This window comes from Wolffia australiana, chromosome 5, assembly GCF_029677425.1.
Source record: "Wolffia australiana isolate 7733 chromosome 5, ASM2967742v1".
Classification (NCBI taxonomy): domain Eukaryota; kingdom Viridiplantae; phylum Streptophyta; class Magnoliopsida; order Alismatales; family Araceae; genus Wolffia; species Wolffia australiana.
In genome coordinates, this window is record NC_135839.1 from 6,994,553 (window position 1) to 7,017,780 (window position 23,228).

General features: G+C 40.5%; 2 protein-coding genes across 5 annotated transcripts in view; both read right to left on the bottom strand.

The window, feature by feature from the left end:
- DRM2 (domains rearranged methyltransferase 2) overlaps window positions 1–6,561 on the bottom strand; it is a 29,357-nt gene extending 22,796 nt beyond the window's left edge. The window contains exons 1-6 of the mRNA XM_078575947.1: window positions 5,910–6,561; window positions 4,661–4,756; window positions 4,428–4,524; window positions 4,301–4,347; window positions 4,114–4,221; window positions 3,198–3,297 (exon numbers count right to left, since the gene is read on the bottom strand). Of these exons, the coding sequence (XP_078432073.1) occupies window positions 3,198–3,297; window positions 4,114–4,221; window positions 4,301–4,347; window positions 4,428–4,524; window positions 4,661–4,756; window positions 5,910–5,912 (451 nt within the window). The 5' untranslated portion in view covers window positions 5,913–6,561. The remainder of the gene's footprint in view (window positions 1–3,197; window positions 3,298–4,113; window positions 4,222–4,300; window positions 4,348–4,427; window positions 4,525–4,660; window positions 4,757–5,909) is intronic.
- A 2,551-nt stretch (window positions 6,562–9,112) lies between these two features.
- Window positions 9,113–21,677, bottom strand: VPS34 (vacuolar protein sorting 34). Of its 4 annotated transcripts, none has more exons than XM_078575278.1 (20): window positions 21,599–21,677; window positions 21,416–21,483; window positions 21,159–21,291; window positions 20,977–21,073; window positions 20,783–20,879; window positions 19,215–19,373; window positions 18,896–19,105; window positions 18,024–18,202; window positions 17,262–17,409; window positions 15,599–15,694; window positions 15,217–15,352; window positions 14,428–14,549; window positions 13,054–13,245; window positions 12,590–12,760; window positions 12,365–12,502; window positions 11,847–12,001; window positions 11,396–11,539; window positions 9,862–10,009; window positions 9,611–9,773; window positions 9,113–9,532 (listed from the first exon to the last, which is right to left on the bottom strand). In XM_078575278.1, the coding sequence occupies exons 3-19, from the start codon at window positions 21,268–21,270 to the stop codon at window positions 9,636–9,638; spliced, it is 2,442 nt and encodes an 813-aa protein (XP_078431404.1). In that variant the 5' UTR covers window positions 21,271–21,291; window positions 21,416–21,483; window positions 21,599–21,677; the 3' UTR covers window positions 9,113–9,532; window positions 9,611–9,635. The 4 variants fall into 4 exon arrangements, with proteins under 4 accessions (XP_078431404.1, XP_078431402.1, XP_078431403.1 ...); XM_078575276.1 differs by having other exon boundaries at window positions 21,159–21,314; XM_078575277.1 differs by having other exon boundaries at window positions 21,159–21,314; window positions 21,424–21,483; window positions 21,599–21,650.
- Window positions 21,678–23,228: the final 1,551 nt, after the last annotated feature.

The window sequence follows — 23,228 nt, forward strand, 5'->3', positions numbered from 1 at the left end:
TTTCGGGCCTCTATCAACATCCTTTCGGGTCACAAACCAAAAATAGAAAGATTTTCGATCAAAAAGGAAAGAGATAATAGATTTTCTTGACAGTTTTTCTAGCACAACGATAAGATATGATTGATGCTTCTATAAAATCTAAGATGAGCACTCATTTACTTAAATATAATTCTACAAATGCCCTCAATTCTAGTCATGACGTCATGAAACAAATGAACAGAATCATGAAGAAGTTTTCCTTCTAGAAGTTAGAAAAAACAAGAAAATAATGTTTTTCTAAACTAATGTTATCAAGTCGAGTAATGACTTTCTCTACAGAGGCCACCAAATAAGGTTACAACGGAATGAAATGGATAATGTCCACCAAAAGGCAAAAAATATATTCACAATTTGAAGCGACTAAACCGCTCATACTTACTTCTGCTGCCCAAGCGCCCCGGTGCCATCAACGCGGGGGACTTTAGGCCCATTGCAATTTTGAATTCCATATATCTAATCATCGCCAAGGCGATGGCGAACCGGCTAAGGGTTGTAATTGGGGACCTAATCGGACCATTTCAATCAGCTTTCATCCCAGGCAGGCAATTGGTGGACAGTACGGTGGTGGCGGGGAAATCATATCCGCATGGAAGGCGAACAAGAGTAAGGGTTTCATATGGAAGGTCGCCTTTGCTAAAGCATATGACTCGCTCGACTGGAGATTCCTATGGTCTGTTATGCACAAACGCGGGTTCCCCGATGAGTGGGTGACCTGGGTGAAACGCTGTGTTACGTCTCATCCATTCTCGATACTGGCCAATGGTCGAGCTGAGGGGGGATGGATCCGCCCATGAAGGGGAGTCCGACAAGGCTGCCCATTAGCACCGCTGATGTTTCTACTCGCGGTGGACACCCTGGTCACCTGCACACTCAAAGCCTGCGAACAAGGCCTATTCAAGGGCTTTCAGACGATGAGGTACCCTGAGGGCATCCCCCTTCTGCAGTATGCGGATGACACCACGTTTTTCATTGAAGGCTCGATGACAGAAGCTCATATTCTATCAGCATTACTTTGACCTATTTGCGGACTTCTCAGGGCTGCAACTCAATCGAGCTAAGTCCGCTTTCGTGAGCTTCGGACTTACCTCGGAGGAAGAGACACAATGTGCTAGAGCTTTAGGCACACCTCGAGGATCGCTCCCGATGTGTTACTTGGGTCTCCCGCTGGCAGGACGGCATATTCTAGCAGCTGAATGGCAATCTATGGTTGAGAAAATAGAAAGGCGGCTGGAGGGAAGGCAGAACAAAGTACTTTCGAAAGGAGGAAGGCTGGTGCTTTTACGGTCGGTGCTTTCTGCAATCCCGATATTCTATTTATCGGTATTTCAAATGCCACCGGGAGTGGTAAATTGACTGGAGGGGGTGATGAGATGGTTATTCTGGGGAGGCAATGGAGAGGAAGAACAAAAGGGGGTGCCGCTAGTAGCGTCAGAGATTCTATGCAGACCAGTAAAGCAAGGAGGGCTGGGGATCCTTCATCTGGAATCAATGAATTTGGCACTGTTGACCAAGTGGGTAGAAAGGATTGCGACTTCAGCGGAGGGGCTGGTTTTCAACTTCCTGAGAGACAAGTATGGCTCCGAGATAGATTGGGAGAGACGCTGGGCTAGAGTCAGTGGAGAGTCACCCTTCTGGAGCGGTCTGCGTCAAGCCATACCTCACATTGGTGAGTTCTTTGAACCCAAATTGGGAGATGGGGCAACATTTTGTTTTTGGACTGACAACTGGTCTAATCACGGCTCCATGAATTTGAGGTTCCCAAGGCTATTTGCTCTAGCGAGGAATCCAGAGGCCACGGTCAGGGAATGTTGGGATGAGGCTTGGGTCCCTGATACGAACCTTCCTAAAGTTTACAAAAGACGAAATAAATCGGTATTAACTGTTACAGGTGACAGTTATGACAGTTATTCACAAAATTCGTTGGAATCTTATTGGAAAGCAAATCAGATCAAGAACACAACTGAAGTACCTGAAGAAGCACATCCAACTGAGGCATCCTTTCATGAAGAATCCAAGGGGGGGATCCAACAGACACCACCCTTGGATATGTTCGAAGAGGATAGTGAATAATAACTGCCTATATTGTGTAATATAAATATGTGTAAGATATGTATGTATGAAGTAGGAAAATAGCCTCTCGGGAAGTAGACGGACAGTTCCTAAGGCTCTTAAGACTTTTCTTAAGAGAGGGGGACGGCGAGCTATTGCTGTCTGTTATCTAGTTCTGTAATTCTGTACTCTGTGTAATCTTGTTCAAGAATTGACTATACTGTGTTTATCTATATATTACATACTGACTTGTATCATCTGAAGGACTGTATCAGTCCCTATGCTGACAGAAGCTTTATCAGAGCCACGGTTTGAGGAGCTGTTGGGGCTGCAAGAGGCACTTCTACCATTCAGACCGGTAGTTGATTCCAGTGATGGTTGGATGTGGCGGGGGCCATCTTTCTCAGTGAAAGATGCATATCTGAAAATCCGAGGGGCAAATCGAACGACTAGACAACCAGTAAGGCCTGCCACATGTTGATGACACGCAAAGTACCCCTTAAAGTGCAGCTTTTCAGTTGGTTGCTGAGGCGACGAAGGCTGGTCACAAGGGTCTATCGGCGGAGATGGGCCCCTGCGGCTCCCATGACTGTCCTATTGTGTGATAGGGGTGAGGAAAATTGCTCCCACCTGTTCTTCACGTGTTAGTTTACGCAGGGCATCTAGGCATCGCAGCATTTACCGGAGGCGGATATCTCCTCGAACGAGGCCTTTTGGACTTCAGATTTAGACGGGAGACACAGAAGTCGACTGGATTGGGGGCGCTTGCTCGCGGTACTCCGGACGATATGGCTACTTCGAAACAAGGTAGTGTTTAAAGGGAGGGCGGCTTCAGTGGAGAATGTCGCTCATAATATGGAGGCGCTGATGTCTTTTTGGGGTGGAGGGAGAGGATAGCCTATTTGAGTTTGATTGTATATTGTTTGTACAAAATCTTTACCGTTAATGATAGCAGGTAGGCCACCGGTTTCGGGTGGTCTTCCTTATTGTTCAATATATATATATATATATATATTCACAATTCGAAAATAAGGACCACAATAGGTAAAGACCATAATGAGCTGACCGCAGTGAAGGATACATAAATGTCATCAAACAATATAGTTTACCACATCTATCAATTGCCGACAATGCATCCTCAGCAGGAAATTCCATCTCCACCAATTGCAACAGTCTTTTGTCTTTTTCAGACAAATCTGCCACCCGTTCCTGAGTCAAGGAGAACGTAACATGGCCTCCAATTTTTACAAGCATAAAACTAAAAAAACGAAGCCCACAAAAATCCAATCTTGGATGTATGAAAGGTTAAATTAAGAACGTAAATAATAAAAAAAATTATAATATGTTAAATCGAAAGGATCAGTAATCTCCCGACAGTTTTCAAGTGCCTGCCTGTTTTCAGTTGTATTAAACGGTTGAAGTTGACTTCATATTCAAATTAGTGTGAGAGTTTTCTGCCATCGTTGCAGATCAAATAAGAGTACCAGGTTGATGCAAGAATTCCAATTCTCAAGCAGCATCAAGTGATAATCCCCTATGCACAGAATAAAACACAACATGCAATCATAATAGATGAAATCATTAATTAAAACATTAGTATAGGACACTCCGAGACCGATCAGAAGGGATCTTGAACAAATGTTAAAGAGAGGAACACATAGGTCAGAACAAGAAAGCAGGCTGAGAACCATGAGCGTAAACCGTTATCTTGTTTCAGCAGGTAAAACGTCCATTTTATATTACAAATTGGGTTCAGAACTTAAAATCCGAATCTAAGTTCTTACAATGGTAAAAAAACTAGACGTTACAGGGGTATGAAAACAAATATAGAAAAGAGGGGAATAATGAAATAAGACAAGTTTGAATGACAGATTCTACAATTACTTAGAGCACTGCATGGAAAAGAGGTTATTGAAATCAAATATTTAGAAAGAAGGTGACCGAATGAGATGATTGGTTTTTTGCAGCCTCTGTATCGTCCATAAATTAACATCAGTGGAAAAGCCTAGTTCCAAATTTACATACCTCTTCTCCAGTAACATCAATATCAGAGAATTCTTCATCTGTCAAGGGTATCTCTCCTTCACTTTGCGGAGAAACTTCCATTTGGGATGAGGGAGACTTCTCGATCGCCTGACACGATATGCAAAAAATATTTAAAATATGGTCAAGAAACCAAGGAACTATTGTTCTTGGTTTTCAAAGCACTCACTGTGTAGGTGAGGAGGGTATCTAAAATAGATTCCGTGTTACCTTCTCCTGAAAGATAAATTTGAGAAATTATGGAGACAAGAATATTGAGAGTTTGAAAGTTCGACTGAACCAATGCATCAGTTTACCATGCTCTTCAATTGCATGAGTAATCATATCTTCAGGAAATCCCATTCCAATGAAATGGGATACCAATGGAGGCCGTGAAGGACCTGCTGCCATGCTCTGGTAAATACAACAGCGGGAAAATAACCAATGAGCTCTCCATCCAATGCAACGTTTATAGTGACGATGGATTAATCACAGTTGTATTTTATGAGAAAAGTCAATTGATTTTACTAAGACGCGAAATAATTATCACCTCTTCATTTCTGAGTCGTGCAACATCACTATCCAGCCCAATATTGTCTTCTTCATCGTCATCTGTCCACTCAATTTCCTCTTCATTTGAAGAACTCTGCGCCATCAAGTTTATAAAACGAGGAGAAATATTTATCAGACAAAAGGACCAAACATAACAATCCTTATGCAGAAACTAAAAGGAAATTCAATGGTGTTGATATCCCGTTGCCAGCCGGTCTTTTTATATACAATTGTTGTTATTATGCTGTCTTTTTACTTATTTTGAAAACTTCCATTATGAGACCCAAATGAAAGATTCTGGGTGATTCAGTCAAGTTAAGGAGGTATATTTGATGTTCAACCCCTTCGTCACAATTTTGGATTCTTGGATCAGAGGAGAAGCCAACTGAGAATTGGGTACTGTTACAGAGGATCAACGAATATTAGCATGACTTTTTCCTCTGACAAAAACAAAAGATATAAAGATCCTTTCAACCGGGTAGATACTTCCAAATCTCTCAAATTCAAATATGTTCTGAGAATATGGATGCCCAAAGAAAAGCCTTGAAAGACCATTATTTTTTGAAGGGCACTGATCACTTTGATTGGATCAGCATTACCGAATGGTTATATTTCTTTTTAGTTCTTAGATTCATATCAACATTATAAATTGGTTAAATAACAAACAATAGGGAAAATAATAATCGACCAAGTCTGTCATCACCTCTCTAACCTCCCCCAAGGAGAAGAGAAGAAGTCGTCGAAGGCTCTTTCTAAGAGAAACTTTTTTTAACCTCTTTGGAAATAACTAAAAGAAACAAACCTACAAAACTTATCATGATAATTCAAAAGTTTCAAAAGATTTGGTGAAACATCTGTTTGCTTTAAGAGTCGAAGTGTGATGCAGAGTACGGTTTAAGACTGATAGAAACGGTGCTTCCACCTATCCTACCTCAATCAAGGCTACCCCCCCACACACAATTATTGATTTTATCTATGCAAAATCTAATTCAACAATTGATTTCATGGTATGATAAAGAGTAGGATTAGCACATCATGAGTCAATGCACAAAAGTTGGAGATGAGATTTATACGACAAAAACACAAAATAAACCACCATAAGTATTCAGATACAAAATAAGCCATTGGATCCCATCAAAATTCTAACTTTTGCGTCTGATCAAAACGGAAATGTGCCTATCAATGAAATCACATAAACTTCAGAAATTCTTAAATCAAAAAACTCGAAGGCAGCGTGGTGAGTATACCATTCTTGTTTCCCTTCACTGGGGCAAGACCAAAACCGGGCAGGAACGGTCAAGAAGATGGACCCTCTTGGGTATTCCTCTTCTTTCACCGGCTTCTTCTATCTGTACTTCTGATGAGCGACGGAAAAACTTGCAAGAACGATACCCTGAACTAGCAAAGACTCACAAACAATCCTACTATCAAAGCAAACAACTCAGTACTCAAAGAGAGACAGAGAGAGTGCATGTTAATGTGAGGGAAAGATAGAGAGAGAGAGAGAGGAAGACTGAGAGAAAGGGGAAGATAGAGAGAGAGAGAGAGGAAGACTGAGAGAAAGGGGAAGATAGAGAGAGAGAATGAGAGAAAGAGAGGAAAATAGAGAGAGAGAAGGAGAGAAAGAGAGGAAAATAGAGAGAGAGGAGAGAAAGAGAGGAAAATAGAGAGAGAGAAGGAGAGAAAGAGAGGAAAATAGAGAGAGAGGAGGAGAGAGGGGAGAGAAAGAGAGGAAAATAGAGAGAGAGGAGGAGAGAGGGAGAGGAAAATAGAGAGAGAGAGATAGAGAGAGAGTGTGCATGTGTATGTGAGGGAAAGAAAGAGAAAGAGGGGCGGGAAAGGCTTTTATAGTTTCCGTCGCCAGAGAAATAAAATACACTTTTTAAAAATAACCCCTTCCCAAGAACCCGCGTCCCTCAGGGACAAAAAAAATACAATTTTTTAAAAATAAACTTTTTAAAATAATACTGTTTTTTTCTTTGGAACAATTTTCTTTAAAACCTGCCATCCATCATCCGACAGCATCCTCTGTGTTATGTTGTACAGCCCGTCATCCGTCATGTTGGTGAGATGCGGATGGGACCGTTTTTTCGGCCCAGGACGGAAAAATCGTCCCGTCCGTGAGGTTGGACGAAAACCGGGACGGAAATTCGTCCCGAGACCTCCTGACGTGACGAAAAAATCCTCCCGTCCGGAGGTCTCAGACAAAAAAACCGTCCCGTCCGCATCCCTGCTCTGATTCCAGACGTCGGAAGGGGCGATCTTCGTCCCCTCCCGTCCACTGTCCACATCCCAGACGATCCGGAACTATACCGACGGTGGGACCCACCTGTCTTAGTTGAAAATAGGGCGAGTGGAATCTACAGGAGTCTTAGAAATCCATCGCTCCACGCCTTCTTCATCTTTATTGACTTCGTAACATTCATCTGAGTCTTCATTGACTTCTTAGCAGATCAATCCTCATTTTTTTATGTCACATCGAAGATGATGGTCGACTTTATCGGTCGTTGACAATGGAGTGTGGTGAGATGACCCGAATTTATAGAGCCGGGCGTCAACAGATGTCTTCACGATGACGAATATCTCTGGACCGTTGACCTTGATGTGGTTTGTGGAGATTAACAGTTCACTTTTTTCCAATTTTTTTCACTTGATAGGGAAATAAATTATTTTTCTTTAGTGTAACTTCTTATATTTTTACTTGGATTTGATCTCGTGATGTTTTCTCCTTCCTCTCATTTTCTCTTAATGGCATTTACTTTTCTCTGAGGGGTTCAAATTTTTATTTTCAATTTTCAGGGTTGTGGGAGTTAAATTATTCAATTTTTTCTCTCCTTTTTGTTACAAACTACTATTTTTTCATGTGGTTCTGTACTCTGATTTTTTTCTCAAATGTGATGTGGGTTATTGATTATAATTTCTCGTGTGCCCTCATTCTTCCTCCTTTCGTCAATTATTATTTTCACCCACGTTATCCCTTAAATAATTTTAGAATCTTTAATTTTCTTTGCCCTCTATTACTCATTTTTTCCTCGTGGCTTTTTCTCTATTTTCTGCACTTATTGTAGGATATTATTATTTCTTTTATTTTATTTCTCTTTATCTCATCCCCTCATATATTGCTCCTTATGGGTTACTAGTTTTCTCTTCTCCTTCAATTTTTCTAATTATTTATTCGTTTTGACATTATGAAGTCCAAAACAATTTTACCTTTATTGTGATCATTGATATGACGTCGTCATTTACTAGGTTGATATTTGACTTTTCACTGTCTTGACACTATCCTTGAGTCTCCAAGCCATTATTCATCAATGCATAAAACATTTTCCTGCACTCGAAAATTGTTCATCAATCATCAGCCTTGACAGAAAACCCTTTTAAAACCATTATTAAAGCAATTCTTATTGAAACTTTTAAACGTTTTCTGTGGTGGATGGCTCATTATCTTCTGATTTTTTCACTGTTATCAAAGGAATCATCCACCTGCAATAGACTAACTGGCATGATAAGGCTGATGTGACGTTACAATGGCGGCGGCGCAGCCCTCGATGGCGGCAGCCAGCAAGTAGGTAGTGGACATGAAATATATATACATATATCTAATATAAAAAATGAAGTTTATAGATATACATAAATATTCAGGGAGATGGAGAATAATATATTTTATTCCAACTTAGATGGACACCATCCTGGACAACGTCAACCGTACCATCTGCCTTAAATGGACGTCAGATGGGACGCCATGGAAGTAGGGAACGGCAGCCGTCATCCGTCATGTCACACATCATGGTGATGGCAATGTGACGGATGATGTGACGGTGACAGTGACGAAATTAGGGGTCCGTGACGGTGACAGTGACGGATGACAAACTGGGCGTGACGGTGACACGACGGTGATGGGGGGCCTCGAACGAGTGACGTGACGTGACAGATTTTTAAAAATGACCAAACAAGCTTAAAAATCATTAGATTTAAGCTTTTCGACAGCCGAGATTTCACCACGTAGTGTCGCTAACTCGATTTCTTGGCATTTTGCAGAAAAGTCCCTGCATTAATTCGCGCGTGCAAAAGGATGCCATCCAAAGATAATTGGAGATATGCCCCTCCAATTCTCTCTCCTCTGCATGTTTTTTTTCCGTCACACGTGACAGTGACGCCGTCCGGTGACGGGGACGTGACGGGGACACCGCAAACCATGACTGTGATGCGAACGTGACGGATTTTTTCTAAAATCCTCAGACGTGTGACGGGACGGTGATGTTATGAAACTTTCATCATGTCACCGTCCGTCACGGATCGTCATCCGTCCCATCATGTCCGGGGCGTCATGTCCCGAATGTGTCGTTCCCTACATGGAAGACACAGACATCTGCAGAGATGCATCCAAGGTGGTCTCATGCACCAAGTGATGCAGAGCGCTAATTATGTGAGATGTTTCTGGAAAAAGATCAATCGAAGGGGGTGTATTTATATACATTTGTCAATGTACAGTATTTACTACATGAAAATGAAGCTCTGACAAATACAATAATTGGGCCAGAATCTCTGAAAGGGGCAGAGTGGGGTGAAGAGAGAGAGAGAGAGAGAGAGGAAGATTGGGGTGAAGAGAGAGAGAGAGAGGAAGATTGGGGTGAAGAGAGAGAGAGAGAGAGGAAGATTGGGGTGAAGAGAGAGAGAGAGAGAGAGGAAGATTGGGTTGAAGAGAGAGAAAGAGTGGGGTGAAGAGAGAGTGAGAGAAAGAGTGGAGTGAAGAGAGAGAGAGAGTCTCTAATATGATCTCCTGATCAATGCAGCACTGCTTCATGCGTTAAAAGAGACATCCAGCAGTCAAACGTCAATATATCCCCTTCCAAACTCAAATGCAACGATTCTGAAATCATGAAGCGAAGGGTCTGAATTTAATCTTCCATGATAGAAAAAGAATTTGAATACTAAATGTTTTTCTAACCAGCAGCTTGAAGAACTGCTGTCAATCATCGCCAATACTGTGCCCATCGGTGAATTGTCTCCACCATTTGGGGAAACAGAGCGCTAACGCTTTCATTGATGAGATCTTGGAAAAAATGCACTGCGTTCTCATCGTCCAAATCCAATCGAAATTTTTCTTGAAGCTGTCATGAGAGGATTTTTTTAATTAAGTGAAAATTGAAAAAATTGACAGGAAACAAATGGCGAAACTTGAATTTGAAAGTTAGTCACCTTCAAAATGCCCTTCTCTGGCTCAGAAGCAATATCAGGGATGTTTGAACCGGCCACCAAGTGGAATAAATTTAATATAAGATTGCTGGACTTCCGTAGAATATTATATGCCTCACAGCAGTAAGATTTGAACCTTGTGTAATATGGACTGCGAATGAGGAAAACTGAATCATAAGACTAAGTTTGAATGCATCCATCCGGCAACAACAATGAAGATGACAAGTAGACAATGAACATGATGAATCTTCATCCGCCTTCCAAAAGTCACCATAGTCATTGTCAGCATCATCCATTTTTTGAAAAACAATCATCGTCATCCAGGTTCCTAGAACCATCATCATCATCCATCGGTTTCCAAAGTAAAATAGAGCTTTTAATCACGTCATTGCAATTATTTCTTCATTTGTTTCCCAAGAGTCATCATCGTTCTCTTCATCTGATAGGGTTCCCTACACCAATTCGTTTAAAATGGCAAGATCTCCCCGATCCAACCAACAGTACACACATTCTAAGAAATGAGTGAGGGATAAGGGAGATCAACCAGGAATGAAATGGGACCAAGGTCACTCAAGGAGGGGATAGACCTCGTGCTACTCTGCCCCCATGGAGAGATCCGCCAAGGGATTGGGGAGAAAGGATATACGAGCCACTTATAACACATGGCCCATTTACGAGATGAAAGACATAGAGATAAAAGATTAAAGACATAATGCCTCCTTTAATCAACAGAGATTAATCAGATCACCACCATCCTTGCCTTGGCCATTTAGGGTTAACGTCACTCTGATAGGTTTCCCAGGCCGCATCGAGGGCATTCTCGTCATGTTTCCCTTTTATGTTCCTTTACATAGCACAGCCCTCCTGGGGAGAGCAGACTGGATGTTGATTCTTAAGTGATAGTTGGTTTTCCTTTCCCTTTCGTCTCTTTGATATCCATGCCCCGTCTCCCTCCACGGTCCCCGTCCCTGTGATCATCCCTGCTTCACCACGTCTTCAGGCGGCTCGTCCCCGGCCGATCCCTACCTCCCCTGCTCGGCCTTCCCTCCTACCCTTCCTGTTTCACCTCTCCACGCCGGGAATTCCTACCTCATCTCGTCTTCTACTCCTTCCGGTACGAACCTAGATCAAGGTTCGTATCACACTCGACCTATATTCGCCCTAACGGACCCGATTAGTAGGGCTAGTGGCAAAGAGTCCAGCCTTTATGCTGGGCTCAACCAGTCTAACGGTTGACCCAGATTGGGGTCTTAACATCATCATCATCACCATATGTTCAAACCCAAATATGGATGACCATTTGGGGATGACGACGATGACTTCATCAACGATGGCAAATCCTACTAAGCAATCAGATGAGAATTTGATCCCTGATGGTTCAGATCCAGGTAAGAGACATGAAGATACAAGAGAAAACAATAAGAAACTAAAGCTCAAGCAGATAAAGGTGAGTAAAAAAATAGACGAAAAATTGGGGATGTGGGTAAGTTTTAACGATGCCAGAAAAAAGAAAAGAGAAAAGAAAATCTGAAATAACCTTTCAGCGCCACCCATGGCCTCCACCATTTCTTTGCAAAGCTTCATAGGAGGAGGAAAAGGCTTTGGGTCTCGACCCAGAATAAAACCAAAGTCAACATGGAAGAGTCGCCCATCATCCCTGAGAAGAAGGTTATCCAGATGCCTGGCACGAAAGAAAAAGTAAGAAACAAGCTAATTTTTCAATTTCTTCTTTTAAACATTCATAGAAATACAAATTCTGATCCAAATAATAACACTAACGGAAATGATCTAATGAAAAAATATTATCTTGTATTAGAGAATCAGAACCAACAAGAGAAAAACAAAAGCTAAGCCGAAGATGCACGAAATAAGAAAAAAATATGTCGAAAAATTAAATCATTCTAAGGAAGAATGATTGGTAGCGATTTGAATTCGAAAGAAAATTAAAATAATTTTAAGATTGAAGATGTTCACAAGGGAAAAAGTACCTGTCACCAATACCAAGAATGTAAGTGATAACAGAGTAGCCTGCACAGCTTTTTATGAAGGTTTCAAGACATAATGCCGTAATCCCAAATGGGCCTTCATCATCCGGATGAAACTTTTGAAGGTAACTGATTATGCTTCGGTGCTCCGATAAAATCTAAAAACAAAAATGAAGGATTTCCAGGTCGATATCTCTTTCATACTAAACGTTTCTGTCTCGAACGATTTTCAAACAATGATCAAGAGGAAAAACGGCTTACTCATTCATAAAGGTATCGCAGGTTGAATACCAGCTAAGGACTATTCAAGATGTATATATACAAGAATGTAAAAGATGACATAAAAATGTAAAATATAATGAAGTAAATGTTCAGTAAAGCCTTGAGACCATTTCCAATCAGCCAAAAAACGAATAGATATTTCACAAGGATGTGAATGATGCATGCGTTCACATTTTCCAGAGAAGTTAGAATCAGACAGGTATTGCCGAAGGAAAGTCAATATTTTAATTTGAACTAACCTGTGCTAAAGAACTGGAAGGAACGAACTCAAGCATCCCTTCATCTTGTCCAGTAGCTAAAACTCTGTAAGGGGTCAATTGCAAGTCCAGGTTTTCTGATTTCAGTAGACGATCCATGAGAGATACCATTTGAACAACCTGTCAGAATCATTAAAAATAGGGTAATTCACAAGAAAATCACCATTGGTTTGATACTAAACAAAAATAATGCCATCAGCTAAGTACCAATTGATCTTGTCGAATATCATCCCCTTTCTTGAAAATTACTTTGCAATGTCCGCCGCTAGCTGTTTGGAATGTCAGTCTCAGAGGATTTAACGCACTTTTGAAAATCGATGATTCCGCAGGAACAATTCCGGTGATAAGAACATCCGGCGCCAGAGGCAAGCGAATTGGCTGCGCATATTAAAACAATAATGTGCAAGTCAAAAAATCAAATTCTAAAACTATGAAACCCTGTAACTAAAATTATGAAATATTAAACATTAACACCATAAACCCTAAAACTTTCAAACCCCTAAGCCCTAATCCAGATAACCTTTAGGCCAAAAGAAATCAAACTCTACAACCCAAAAAACCAAAAAAAAACTAACCCAACAACTGTACGACCATAAAACCCAAAACCATATTTTTAGACCCAAAACACTTTTAAGTACAAAACTCAACTCTCTGATCAAATTTGAACTTGCCTCTTCGAAGTATGTGAGCTCGCTATGAAGACCATACAGCAGTTGTCTTAGCTTTTCAATTTTCTTCTGCGTACCACCACGCACAGCTTTGACATCCCTTGTAATTGTACACAGTTGAGCTGTCAAACTAGTCTGACGCATTAAACTTTCCCATAATCTGTCTCCATCTTCATCTTCAGCGCTACCCGCTAACTGATAAACATGCAACAGGGCATTACTTATGATGCTTTTATGAAGAATCGTTCATTATGATGCTTTAAAGCCGCACTTAAGTTTTAATTGAAGAAAAAATAGCAATGACCCCAAATTAAAAAAGGAAGAAAAGGAGAAAAAACAAATGTTGAGAGATCAAGCAGAGATCCTAAAAGAACCATTATTTAGGTTCCTGTTGAGGTCAGGGCAGGAGGGGGAATCTACTGATACAGTACCCTCCTTCCGTATCCTCAGATGGTATCAATAAGAAAAAAAAACACTTGCAAGAATATCTATTGGAGATGATAGACAACTCCTTTCAAAAACAAATATCCAGTTTGGCGACCAGAGAAGGGAGAACGACAAGAAGACAAGGAAGAAAGATGGTGGATGATAGGAAGAAGATAGTCGTAGTCGCCGCTGGATCAGCTAGGTGCCCAAATAGAGAATAGCCAGATCACTTATTTTCGTCAGTCTTGGAGGACCTCCTAGACTCTCGACTAAAAACTTGACCCCTGTGAAAAGCACAAAAAGCACCTAATGGGCTAAAATGACGATGTACCCCTGTGAAGTATAGGATCATAATAAATACTAGTCCAAAGCTAGAGCAACGGAGTCCGCTGGATTTGGAGACTGCCTGGTATCCTTCTCTTTTGTGCTCCCATTTAAGGACCATGGGCATCGTTTAGTGAGGAGAGAAAACAATAATATCAGAAAGACAAATTTTATATGAAGATTCTATGTTTCGATAGGGAAGAGATTCTCGGTTTGAAACTTCTAATTTCTGGGACAAAGAATCTCTAGGAGGTTCCAATAAGGTTTCTTCATTGTTCAAGGTTCTAGACATTAAAGAACAAGTGCAGGATTTTAGTCATATAAGACAGTTTTGGAGTAAGCATTAAAGGAAAACACAAAATTCCTCCCAGTATGTCAATGGACAAACATATTTTTTTTGAAATAGTCAAAAAAAAAGGACGGGTCATCTTTCAGAAGAAAATCTTTACCAGATGATGGTGGTAAATTTCGAAAAAAAAAACCTTAATCCTGACATTAAAAATAAGCTTTTCAAAGGGACAGTACAGAATTTCAGATGTGGTGCCATCAACAAAATAAGATCCAAAAAAATATATCTTTAACAAAGTTGTATTTAGCTAGAAATAAAAAAGATAAAACGATATTTACTTTCTTCATATTGTCTTCCAGAATTTCATGCGTGCTATGAAAACGTTTAGCATACGCAGGGTCTTGAAACTCCACTGTCAGATACCAGCGAAAAAAGCTTGCTATTTGAATATTGTGCACCGCTGGCAACAACATGGATAAATTTTGAGACTCAAATAATAATAAAAAATGCAGAATTCTGTCAACAATATGCCAACTAGCACTTAAATTAAAGTACTATCCTCTCATTCTGACTGGAGCTGCAATACACATGACGGGGTAAACAATCAATCACTTTTTTAGCAGATCAATTGGATTGACCGGCCAATCAAATAGCTAACTAGCAGTATATGACTGATCAATCATTTTGATCAGATTATGATCCAGCGATCATGATGAATCCTGTTGATTCCCGATCAAATCCCTCTGCTGCCAGCTTCGCCCACCAAAAAATATCACCCACATCATGTGTGAGAGAGAGAGAGAGATTAATCAGGCCTACCACACAGCAACGCCTGATTGGGCCAAACAGCCCACTCAACTTGCTAAGCCTATCTGACAATCTACCATGGATCTTACCTTATGATCGGATCCAATCAAATATCGGACATACTGATCTCGATCCAGAGGTTTGATCAAATCTAGATCTGGGCCACCCAATCAATCAAAACATCTGATCCGGAGAGATTTAATCCAATCAAATGTTTAGATAATCTCATGTTACTCTAGATAATGCAGGAATATTTTTTAATATACACCAAAATTTTTTAAAATTTATTGATTATAAGGTGGAATGTAAATTATACTTACAACGCTGTACGAGAAAAAGTGTCAAGCGGGATCTTTCAGAACGTTCAAATCTTAGAGCCTGAACCAACTGCAATAAGTAGCACTGAAGCTCTTCATCATCAGCTCTCTCAAGAACACTGACCGCATAAGCACGAACCTGATCAAGAAACAAGCAACATACTCGTAAAATAGAAACAAAGAGCTTAAAATAGAAGAATATTCACAGAAAAAAGTAAACAAGGGTTAAATTTCATAACGTTGATACAAAATAAAGTCAACTATGCACGCCCAAAAGTTCTCAAAAATTATTCAACAGCATTAAAACATGACGAACAGGTGGATTATACAATAAATTATAAAGTATCAAAAAAATCTGACATAAAAAACGACTCCAAGTTCCAACCTCTTCACTCTCAAAAACTGGAGAAAGGAGCTCAAGGGCATCAGTTACATCAATACTTTCCCATCTTCCCATCAGTTCTACAGCCTGTTTTGCTTCCTAGAACAATAAAAAAACCCGATCATAAATAAAGTGAATAACATAATTTTCAGTGTGCATTAATAAAGCGAGCCCATTTGCTCAATGAAATAAATCCTGATTTCAGAAACAGTAACCATCTGTAAGATTTGATAAGCGCACACCGAGACAAAGACCATAAAACAAGGCTCGCACAAGAATAAAAAAGGGAATCAGATCAAGCAGAAAAAATTTTATATTGCCATTAAGCTATCCCAGGACCTTACCGATAAAACCAAAAGCGGAAGGTTCTGAAAATTCTTGTTCTTCAATAGATTTCATTCCTAAAATTAAGGAAGATCACCTAAAATCAGTGACCCTCCAGATTTGACCCATAAGTTGAGGGCATCCTTTTGGGAAAAAATAAAACCAGCAGAACCTACAAGGAATACCACCAGATACAGAATCTTTGGAGTTCAAAGCTTCTGATTAGAGAACTCGCATCTATTATTTGATACGAGGCCCATCGTTTTTGGTTCGGGATGCACACAAGTAGATCCAAGAGGAGCCTGTGCAGAAGCTAATCATCCTTACCTGCCAACTCCTATGAAAGCAGAAGTTTCCATAAAAAGTGAGGACTTTTGGATGGCTGCTCTTAAGGAGGCAAGTTATGACACAAGTCCTCTGGAAGCGAATGTTTCTGGATGCCTCGACAGTATGCCCCATGTGTACACAGGGCGAGGAAGACTGTTCTCTCCTGTTCTTCGAGTGTTTGTTCGCCCAGGCCATATGGAGCACACAGAAGCTCACTGGTTGGATGTGGCTTCTGACAATGCATACTGGGATTCAATCTAGGGAAGTGTATGCAAGTAATGTATGGCCTGGGGAAGGCTCCTCATAGTGTTATGGGCGATAAGGCTGCACCGCAATGAGGTTGTGTTTAAAGGAAGGACAGTCTCGATGACAGTATTTTGCATGATGTGGAGAGTTTTATTTCATACTGGTTTCAGAGGGAGTGAAAGATTGAAAGAGGACAACTTTGGTCTGTGATACTGTTGCAGTATCAAGTAGGCAATTCTGCAATAACTCTACCTTGAAATAGTATTCCTGCTGTGGAATTCTAAAAACGATCAAGAAATGATCACAATATTCCAGTCATATCAAACCTGGGAAATGTCCACTGACAGGATATTGAGAATGATAAGATGGAAGAAGAAAGAGCTACAGATTGAAAAGAATCAGATCAATTCTTCTCCATTCTGGCCACAGGCCTCTCCCGCATTCCAGCCTTCAGCTGCAGCTGCAAAATTGGGAATGATTTTTCTTGAAAAATAATCTGTCCTTTCTCCCACTCCCCTTGTATTTATAACATTTATGTGTCTCACATGCCCCTTCGATGCACGTGTGAGCTGGTTCCCGCATTCTCCACCTAATCTACCTTCATACGTTGGTCAAATGACTGTATCAGTCTGTCATGTATTTCACGCTCATATATAGTATTAAATTGTGGTTGATCACCGTTCTTGTTTGTTTCAGGATGAGAAAGAGTCATACAAAAAATCAAGATGATAAGCAGAAGCACAGAGAGAGAAAGAGGGAGACAAGTAACCTGAGCATCGCTCCATTCAACACTACGTAGAAACTTTGTTAAGGCCTTCTTTAGAGAAATTAAGGAGAACCGAAACTTCCAAAGTAGCTGTCTTTCTTCCCCACTCAGAGTGCGCGTGGGAGGGTACTTCAGAATCCTCTGGATTGATCTAAAGCACAGAGAAACATCATGAAATTATAAATCAGTCAAGAATGATAAAAATGATGAATCATTGAAAATTATAGGATACATGAGTTGCCATAAAATTGAAATCCACAGGTTATTTTCTAGGAAGCAATAACCTTTTTAGTAGCAACGAAAATACATGCAAGTTATCTGATACATTCTTTACAAGAAAGTATCCGGTATTGTAGAAGGCGAAAAGCCCAAAAAGTTGGAGTTATGTCCAGACAAGGCCGCACGTATGACAGCCCTTTAAATAAACTATGGTTGCGAGAAGGAGGCTTGTTGGATATTTCAAGATTCAAGAAACAGAAGCCTCTGATCAGCAGAAAGCCAACATGGCCGGAGGAGGAGTCCAGTGTGGAATCCTCGGATCATCTTACAGTCTTTCTCTTTCCCTATCTTCTGCTGGATACCATTGGAAAAGTAATTGGTTCAGATTTCTTTCCAAGATTTCACCCAAAGTGAGTTTGATACAGATATACACATCATAATCCAATGTTGAAATTTCAGGTTTTTTATATTAAAACAAACTTGCGGAGGTCAGGAAAAAGACCTAATTGAAACAAAGATGTGATATAAATTGGCAGTCGGTCATACTTCCAATCATTACTGCTTGGTTTTAGATCCATGTCTATAATGCCGCGAGTCAAACTTCTGGCAAGCTTCAGTTGTTTATTCTCGGATGGATTGCTTTTTCCCACTTCGGGATCCCAGACAGTAACAAGTTCATTTGTCGAAGATACTGAAGATGGAAAGAAGTAATTAACTCCTGATTCCTGGATTACAAAAGAGCGCACTTTCTCCAGTCAGTGAAACAACAATAAAGGAATTGCAAGATCTTTGTAAAGAAACGCACAAAAGTTTGTTTTCCAAAGGTAAAGCTTGATACTGTATGGTGACAGATCACCAAAATCAAATTACCAAGGGCGAGAATAATAGTAAGGTGAAATGAAACACACAAGTATTCTTTCATAAATCATAGTAAAAGTCCAAATATTGCTTCTATTTAAGCATTATTAAGAGTACTTGGTAATACCTGGAAACCAAGAAGTTTAAGTTTATATGTTTATGTTAAGAATAAGGTTTAGTATCTTACAATGTCAAAGACGACTCCAAAATTAGTATGTAAGCTCACATCCGCATGGCTAATGCAAAATCTAATGACATAAGACGCGAGAGAGGTAATTAATCATTTTCATGTCAGCAAATGTTTCGGCAAAATCTTCTCTTTGTTGTCAGGAGAGAACCAATAAGCCATGGAAACAAGTTCGAGGGGTTTTGTGATTAGTTTGAGTGGTGCTGCATCAACTTTCCCATGATTAAGTATTGCAGTGCATGAACTTTTCAAGTAAAATGCCTCGAGATATTATTGAGCGCCCATCCAGACATAGGAGACTAAATGCAAATAGAGCATAAAAAAGGGGAAATAGGTACAATTAACAGGATACGCCAGAATAATGAGTACTCACCTGAAAAACAACTCTATGCTCAAAAGTACAAAAGTCGACGATCAAACTTAAGTGAGAATTCCCCAATTTAGAATTTTCCCTGTCCATAGCTTTCTCCACAGCTTTAAATGCGAGGCTGTCCAACCAATCTATGCGTTGAATCTGACCTCTTTCATATTTACTGATAAGCTTTTCAATGCGCTCCAACTCCCCACGCTCATGTCTTGGGACCTAGTATAATGAGGAAGCTCATTGAGGTGAAATAAAGAGTGTTTAACTATAATCAAGCTGAATTCGGAATTGGATTATTTTAAGTAAATGACCAAAAATCGACCAAGACCTTTCCCGGTGTTGTGGTAGGGTATGAACCGTCAGCTTCTTTGCCACGCCAAAGCCGAAGTTTCTGCTTTCCAGTTTTGAGCTGCTTCTTGCTACTGAAAAGATGAACGGTTGCACCACCAACTGGAACCTTTCGCTTGCCTTGAGATACATCCCAAACCTGAAAAAGGAGGAGTTACCTATCTGAAAACATCTAACGAATTTTATGCATAATTTAGAAGAATTTTACGAACAAATTACCCAAAAGCCTCTGCCTAATAAAGGATTTTGGGGAAAGAGCAAAGATGGTAGCAGGCTAGCCTGGAAGACACCCATGTCCCCTAAGGAAAGGGCCACATCTATAAGAAGGGAAACTATCCTGATTGCAAATGATAAAAAACCCTTGATAGGGGTTGGGGATCGTATCACATACATAAATTCAACGCAAATTACAGGACCATGTGATTGAACATAAAAAGCACATTAATAGCGTAGAAAACATAAAGACTGTGATACATTTTTTTCAAGAGCATATTGCAGGGGGCTCAAGCGGAAAACTGCCACTCAGACACACGCGTTGATAAACTCACTTGTGGGGGAACCTATGAATTATGCTTGAGCAGGAGAAGAAGGGCATCGTATTTTTTTCAAGACGTCGTCAGGGGCTGTCAAGCGTGACCATAAGACTTGAGCAACCGCGGCCGGCAGGAGATCTCCTGAGCAAGATCTCAATTCTATCTTTCTTTCTCATCCGTGTTTGTGACGTGTACAAGTTGCATTTTCAATTCCACTTGATATACCAAGATCCCATTCCCCTATAAGGAAGGTTTTCCCAAGATCTAAAGTCCACAAGATTCTTATCTCACTTTTACTTGACTAATTTGAAAACCAAAAAAAGGACTTTGAAAGAGATGATATTAGGATATCAACTCTGATATATGCCCTCTGATAGAATATTAGAGACTGTATGTTAGAGATGATACGAAAGGTCCAGGAAAGCAACAAATTCAATTGTTGAATCAACAAAGGGTCACTTGGGGCTAGAGGCGCAACTACTGGACTACCACACAAAAGAGAGCCAATGTTCTCAACAGATAATAAATATTCAAAAAAGACATTTTGAATATTTAGAAGAAAATGTTTTTAAAAAAATCAAGCTGGGACACAAAGAACATTCCTATCACAAATGACAAAAGAGAAAGTATTTCAGACGTCCAATAGTCAAGTTTGTCATAAACCAAAGATCCTAGGATAAATTAGTATGTTCTACCAGAGACCTTTAAGCCCAGTAAATTAACATTAGGCAATATCCTTTACCAAAATATCAAATTTCAAGAAAACATAGAAGAATCAAGATGAAAAGCTCTTAATCAAGTCGGAACAAAGAGTGATACAAAAAGCCGTGGTTCGTTTGACTTTCCATGATCCTCCCAATTTCGAGTAATTTAATCTAGAAACAGATTAACGCGCAAAATACTTAGCTCTGGGCCAAAGCATAATGAAGTTAGACGATACTCATTAAGAAATTGTACAGTATGTTACAACATCAGCGACGATAATTTGATAAATCATCTTAAAGATCGAACTTACTGTAAGGGCAAGCTGGGAATGAACCGTTAAGTCCCTATACTTCGTGCTCAAAGTGATGAGCTCATTCCAGCAGTAAGGTTGCCCAGAAGATTCAAGCCTGTTCATCCAGATAAACACCTTAATTAAGTTAGTGACTAGATCATTCGTTCAATTTCTGAACAACAATCTTTACAAAAATGTGAAGTTGATGCCACCTCGTCCGCGTTGGTAGCCCGAACAAGGAACCGTCGAGGAATAATGCGGATTCAACGAACAATTCCTCGCATTTGGTCTCAGTTTCAGATTCAAATTCTGCGGAATTAAAGGATACAAACTGATCGTAACTTCTAGGGTAAAAGTGAATTGTACAGTGGAACGAAGGGAAATTCAAGATTACCGCGTTGGGAAGCGGAAGAAGGGCGCAAATTGCCTTCCAATCGATCAATCCGGAACGTGACGGGTAGATTGATGTCGCAAGAAAGGAAGAATCTGAACTCATTCCCGTTCATCTTCACATCCGCATTCGTCGTCTGCCCTCGAGAATTTAACAAAACTGAGATTGATTCAACATCCCGATAACAATCAGTCACTACGGAATCCTAAAAAGATTTGAAAAAACGATTTTTTTCAGAAGTTTAATCGCAAGAACGATACCTGCGTACCCTTCAATTGATTTCCGGCTCCTGTAGCTGATCCAGAGGACGAACGAAGCCCCGACTTTCCTACAACAGATTAATCCAGAAATTCGATAACTATTCGTCGATTGTTCGCTAAGGAAAGCCAAATTAATGATAAAAACGATCTTTTTTTTCCACAGTATCGTCGCAAGAACGCTACCTGCTTGCCTTCTTCAGTTGATTTCTGACGATGGTGGCTTACCCAGAATTCGAACACTACCTTAATTACTTTCTTTCACCTTCTTAATTAGGATTCCCATTAATCAGATGCTGATATTTTGATTGTTACATTAGGGATATCCAATATCGATGCATAACCCTACATGGCTATTTTTAAAACATAATATAATTATGTTTTTTGGTTATATAATTATTTAGCCTTAATCGGATGCCGATCTCGGGACGGATGCTGAATCAGATATCATCGTATTTTAGTTGTTAGATCTCCGCCTTAACCAATGTCCTATTTTGGTTGTTAGAGTACTGATATCCAATATTGATAGCTGACCCTACATTGCTATTTAGAAAAACATAATAAGTTTTTTTGTTATATAATTATTTAGTCATAACCGGATGCCGATATCGGGACAGATGTTGAATCAGTATTCATCGTCAGGGGCGAAACCAATATCCGCCTTATCTATTATCAATATCTCGACGATTTCTGATGTATTGTTTTCAAATTGTTTAAGTGTATTTTTAGACAAGTATAATAAATGAATGAATTTATGTTCCGACTATGGTATGTGATTGAAGAAATATTTTTTCCAGAGATTGGATATTAGAGTCTTTGCTATCAAATATCGGTATAGATCTTGTAGGGCAATTATTACTCTTATGTCAGTGTGAAGCCCCAAGGTAGGCGTCATTTCTTGCACTGAGGCATTTGTGCTTATTGTAGGGACATTTATGTATACTTGGACTCATAATAGGGGATTGAGTTTTCAAGCGTGAACACCACACGCATCTTGGGTGGTGACATCTGACCCTGATCTTTAAAGCCAATGCTCGTTAGATGCTCGTCTCGTCAGCGCGCAAGCGTAGTCGGATCAGGGCAGGCCACATATGCACATGCAGAACACACAAGCTGGGCAACAAAGGCGAGGGCACTGTGCACGAGAATTGCGCGGGTGCAGGCATTGAGCCCCTACAGGTAGTGTTGGGCTCAGGGTGCCCAAATTGGGCTCTAAGCAAGGTGACGCCTACAGGAACCGCACGCGATGGTGTCAGTGCGGGTGTTGGTGGCGCGTGGAGCGTCAAGGCTAGGACGGACTGGCGGGTGTGCCGAGTGCCAAGGCCCACATGCATGTGCGCCCGGCCTGGGGGCACGCGTGTAGCAGTAGTGCTGGTAGGTGCGCATACAGGGTTGTGGGCCTCAAAGCGCAGGAGCGCCACTACCCAAGTGCACAGCGCCTCGTCTCGTTATTTCGGTATCATCCCTGGTCTTCCCCCATGTGATGGTTGCGACTGCAATGTATTGTGTTCTGATATATAAGGCACTGGCCAATTCATGTACATGGTTGCATCCCCACCCTAGCTCCTTAACTTCCAAGCATTCTAGAGCTGCTACAAGAGACTTCTGCTGCACAAGCAAAGGCTACTCAGTGTTCCTGCCCCAGCAATGAAGCTGGCCGCGTTTGATTTAAGCATTATTCCTAGCTTGAGATTTGATCACGTGACACATAGGGTTAGGCGTGTTGACGATGATGTTGTTATTGATATTGATGGACTTTGGACAAAAAAAGTATTGTGTCACGTAAATGAGGACAATAACCCATCGACGACGCCTT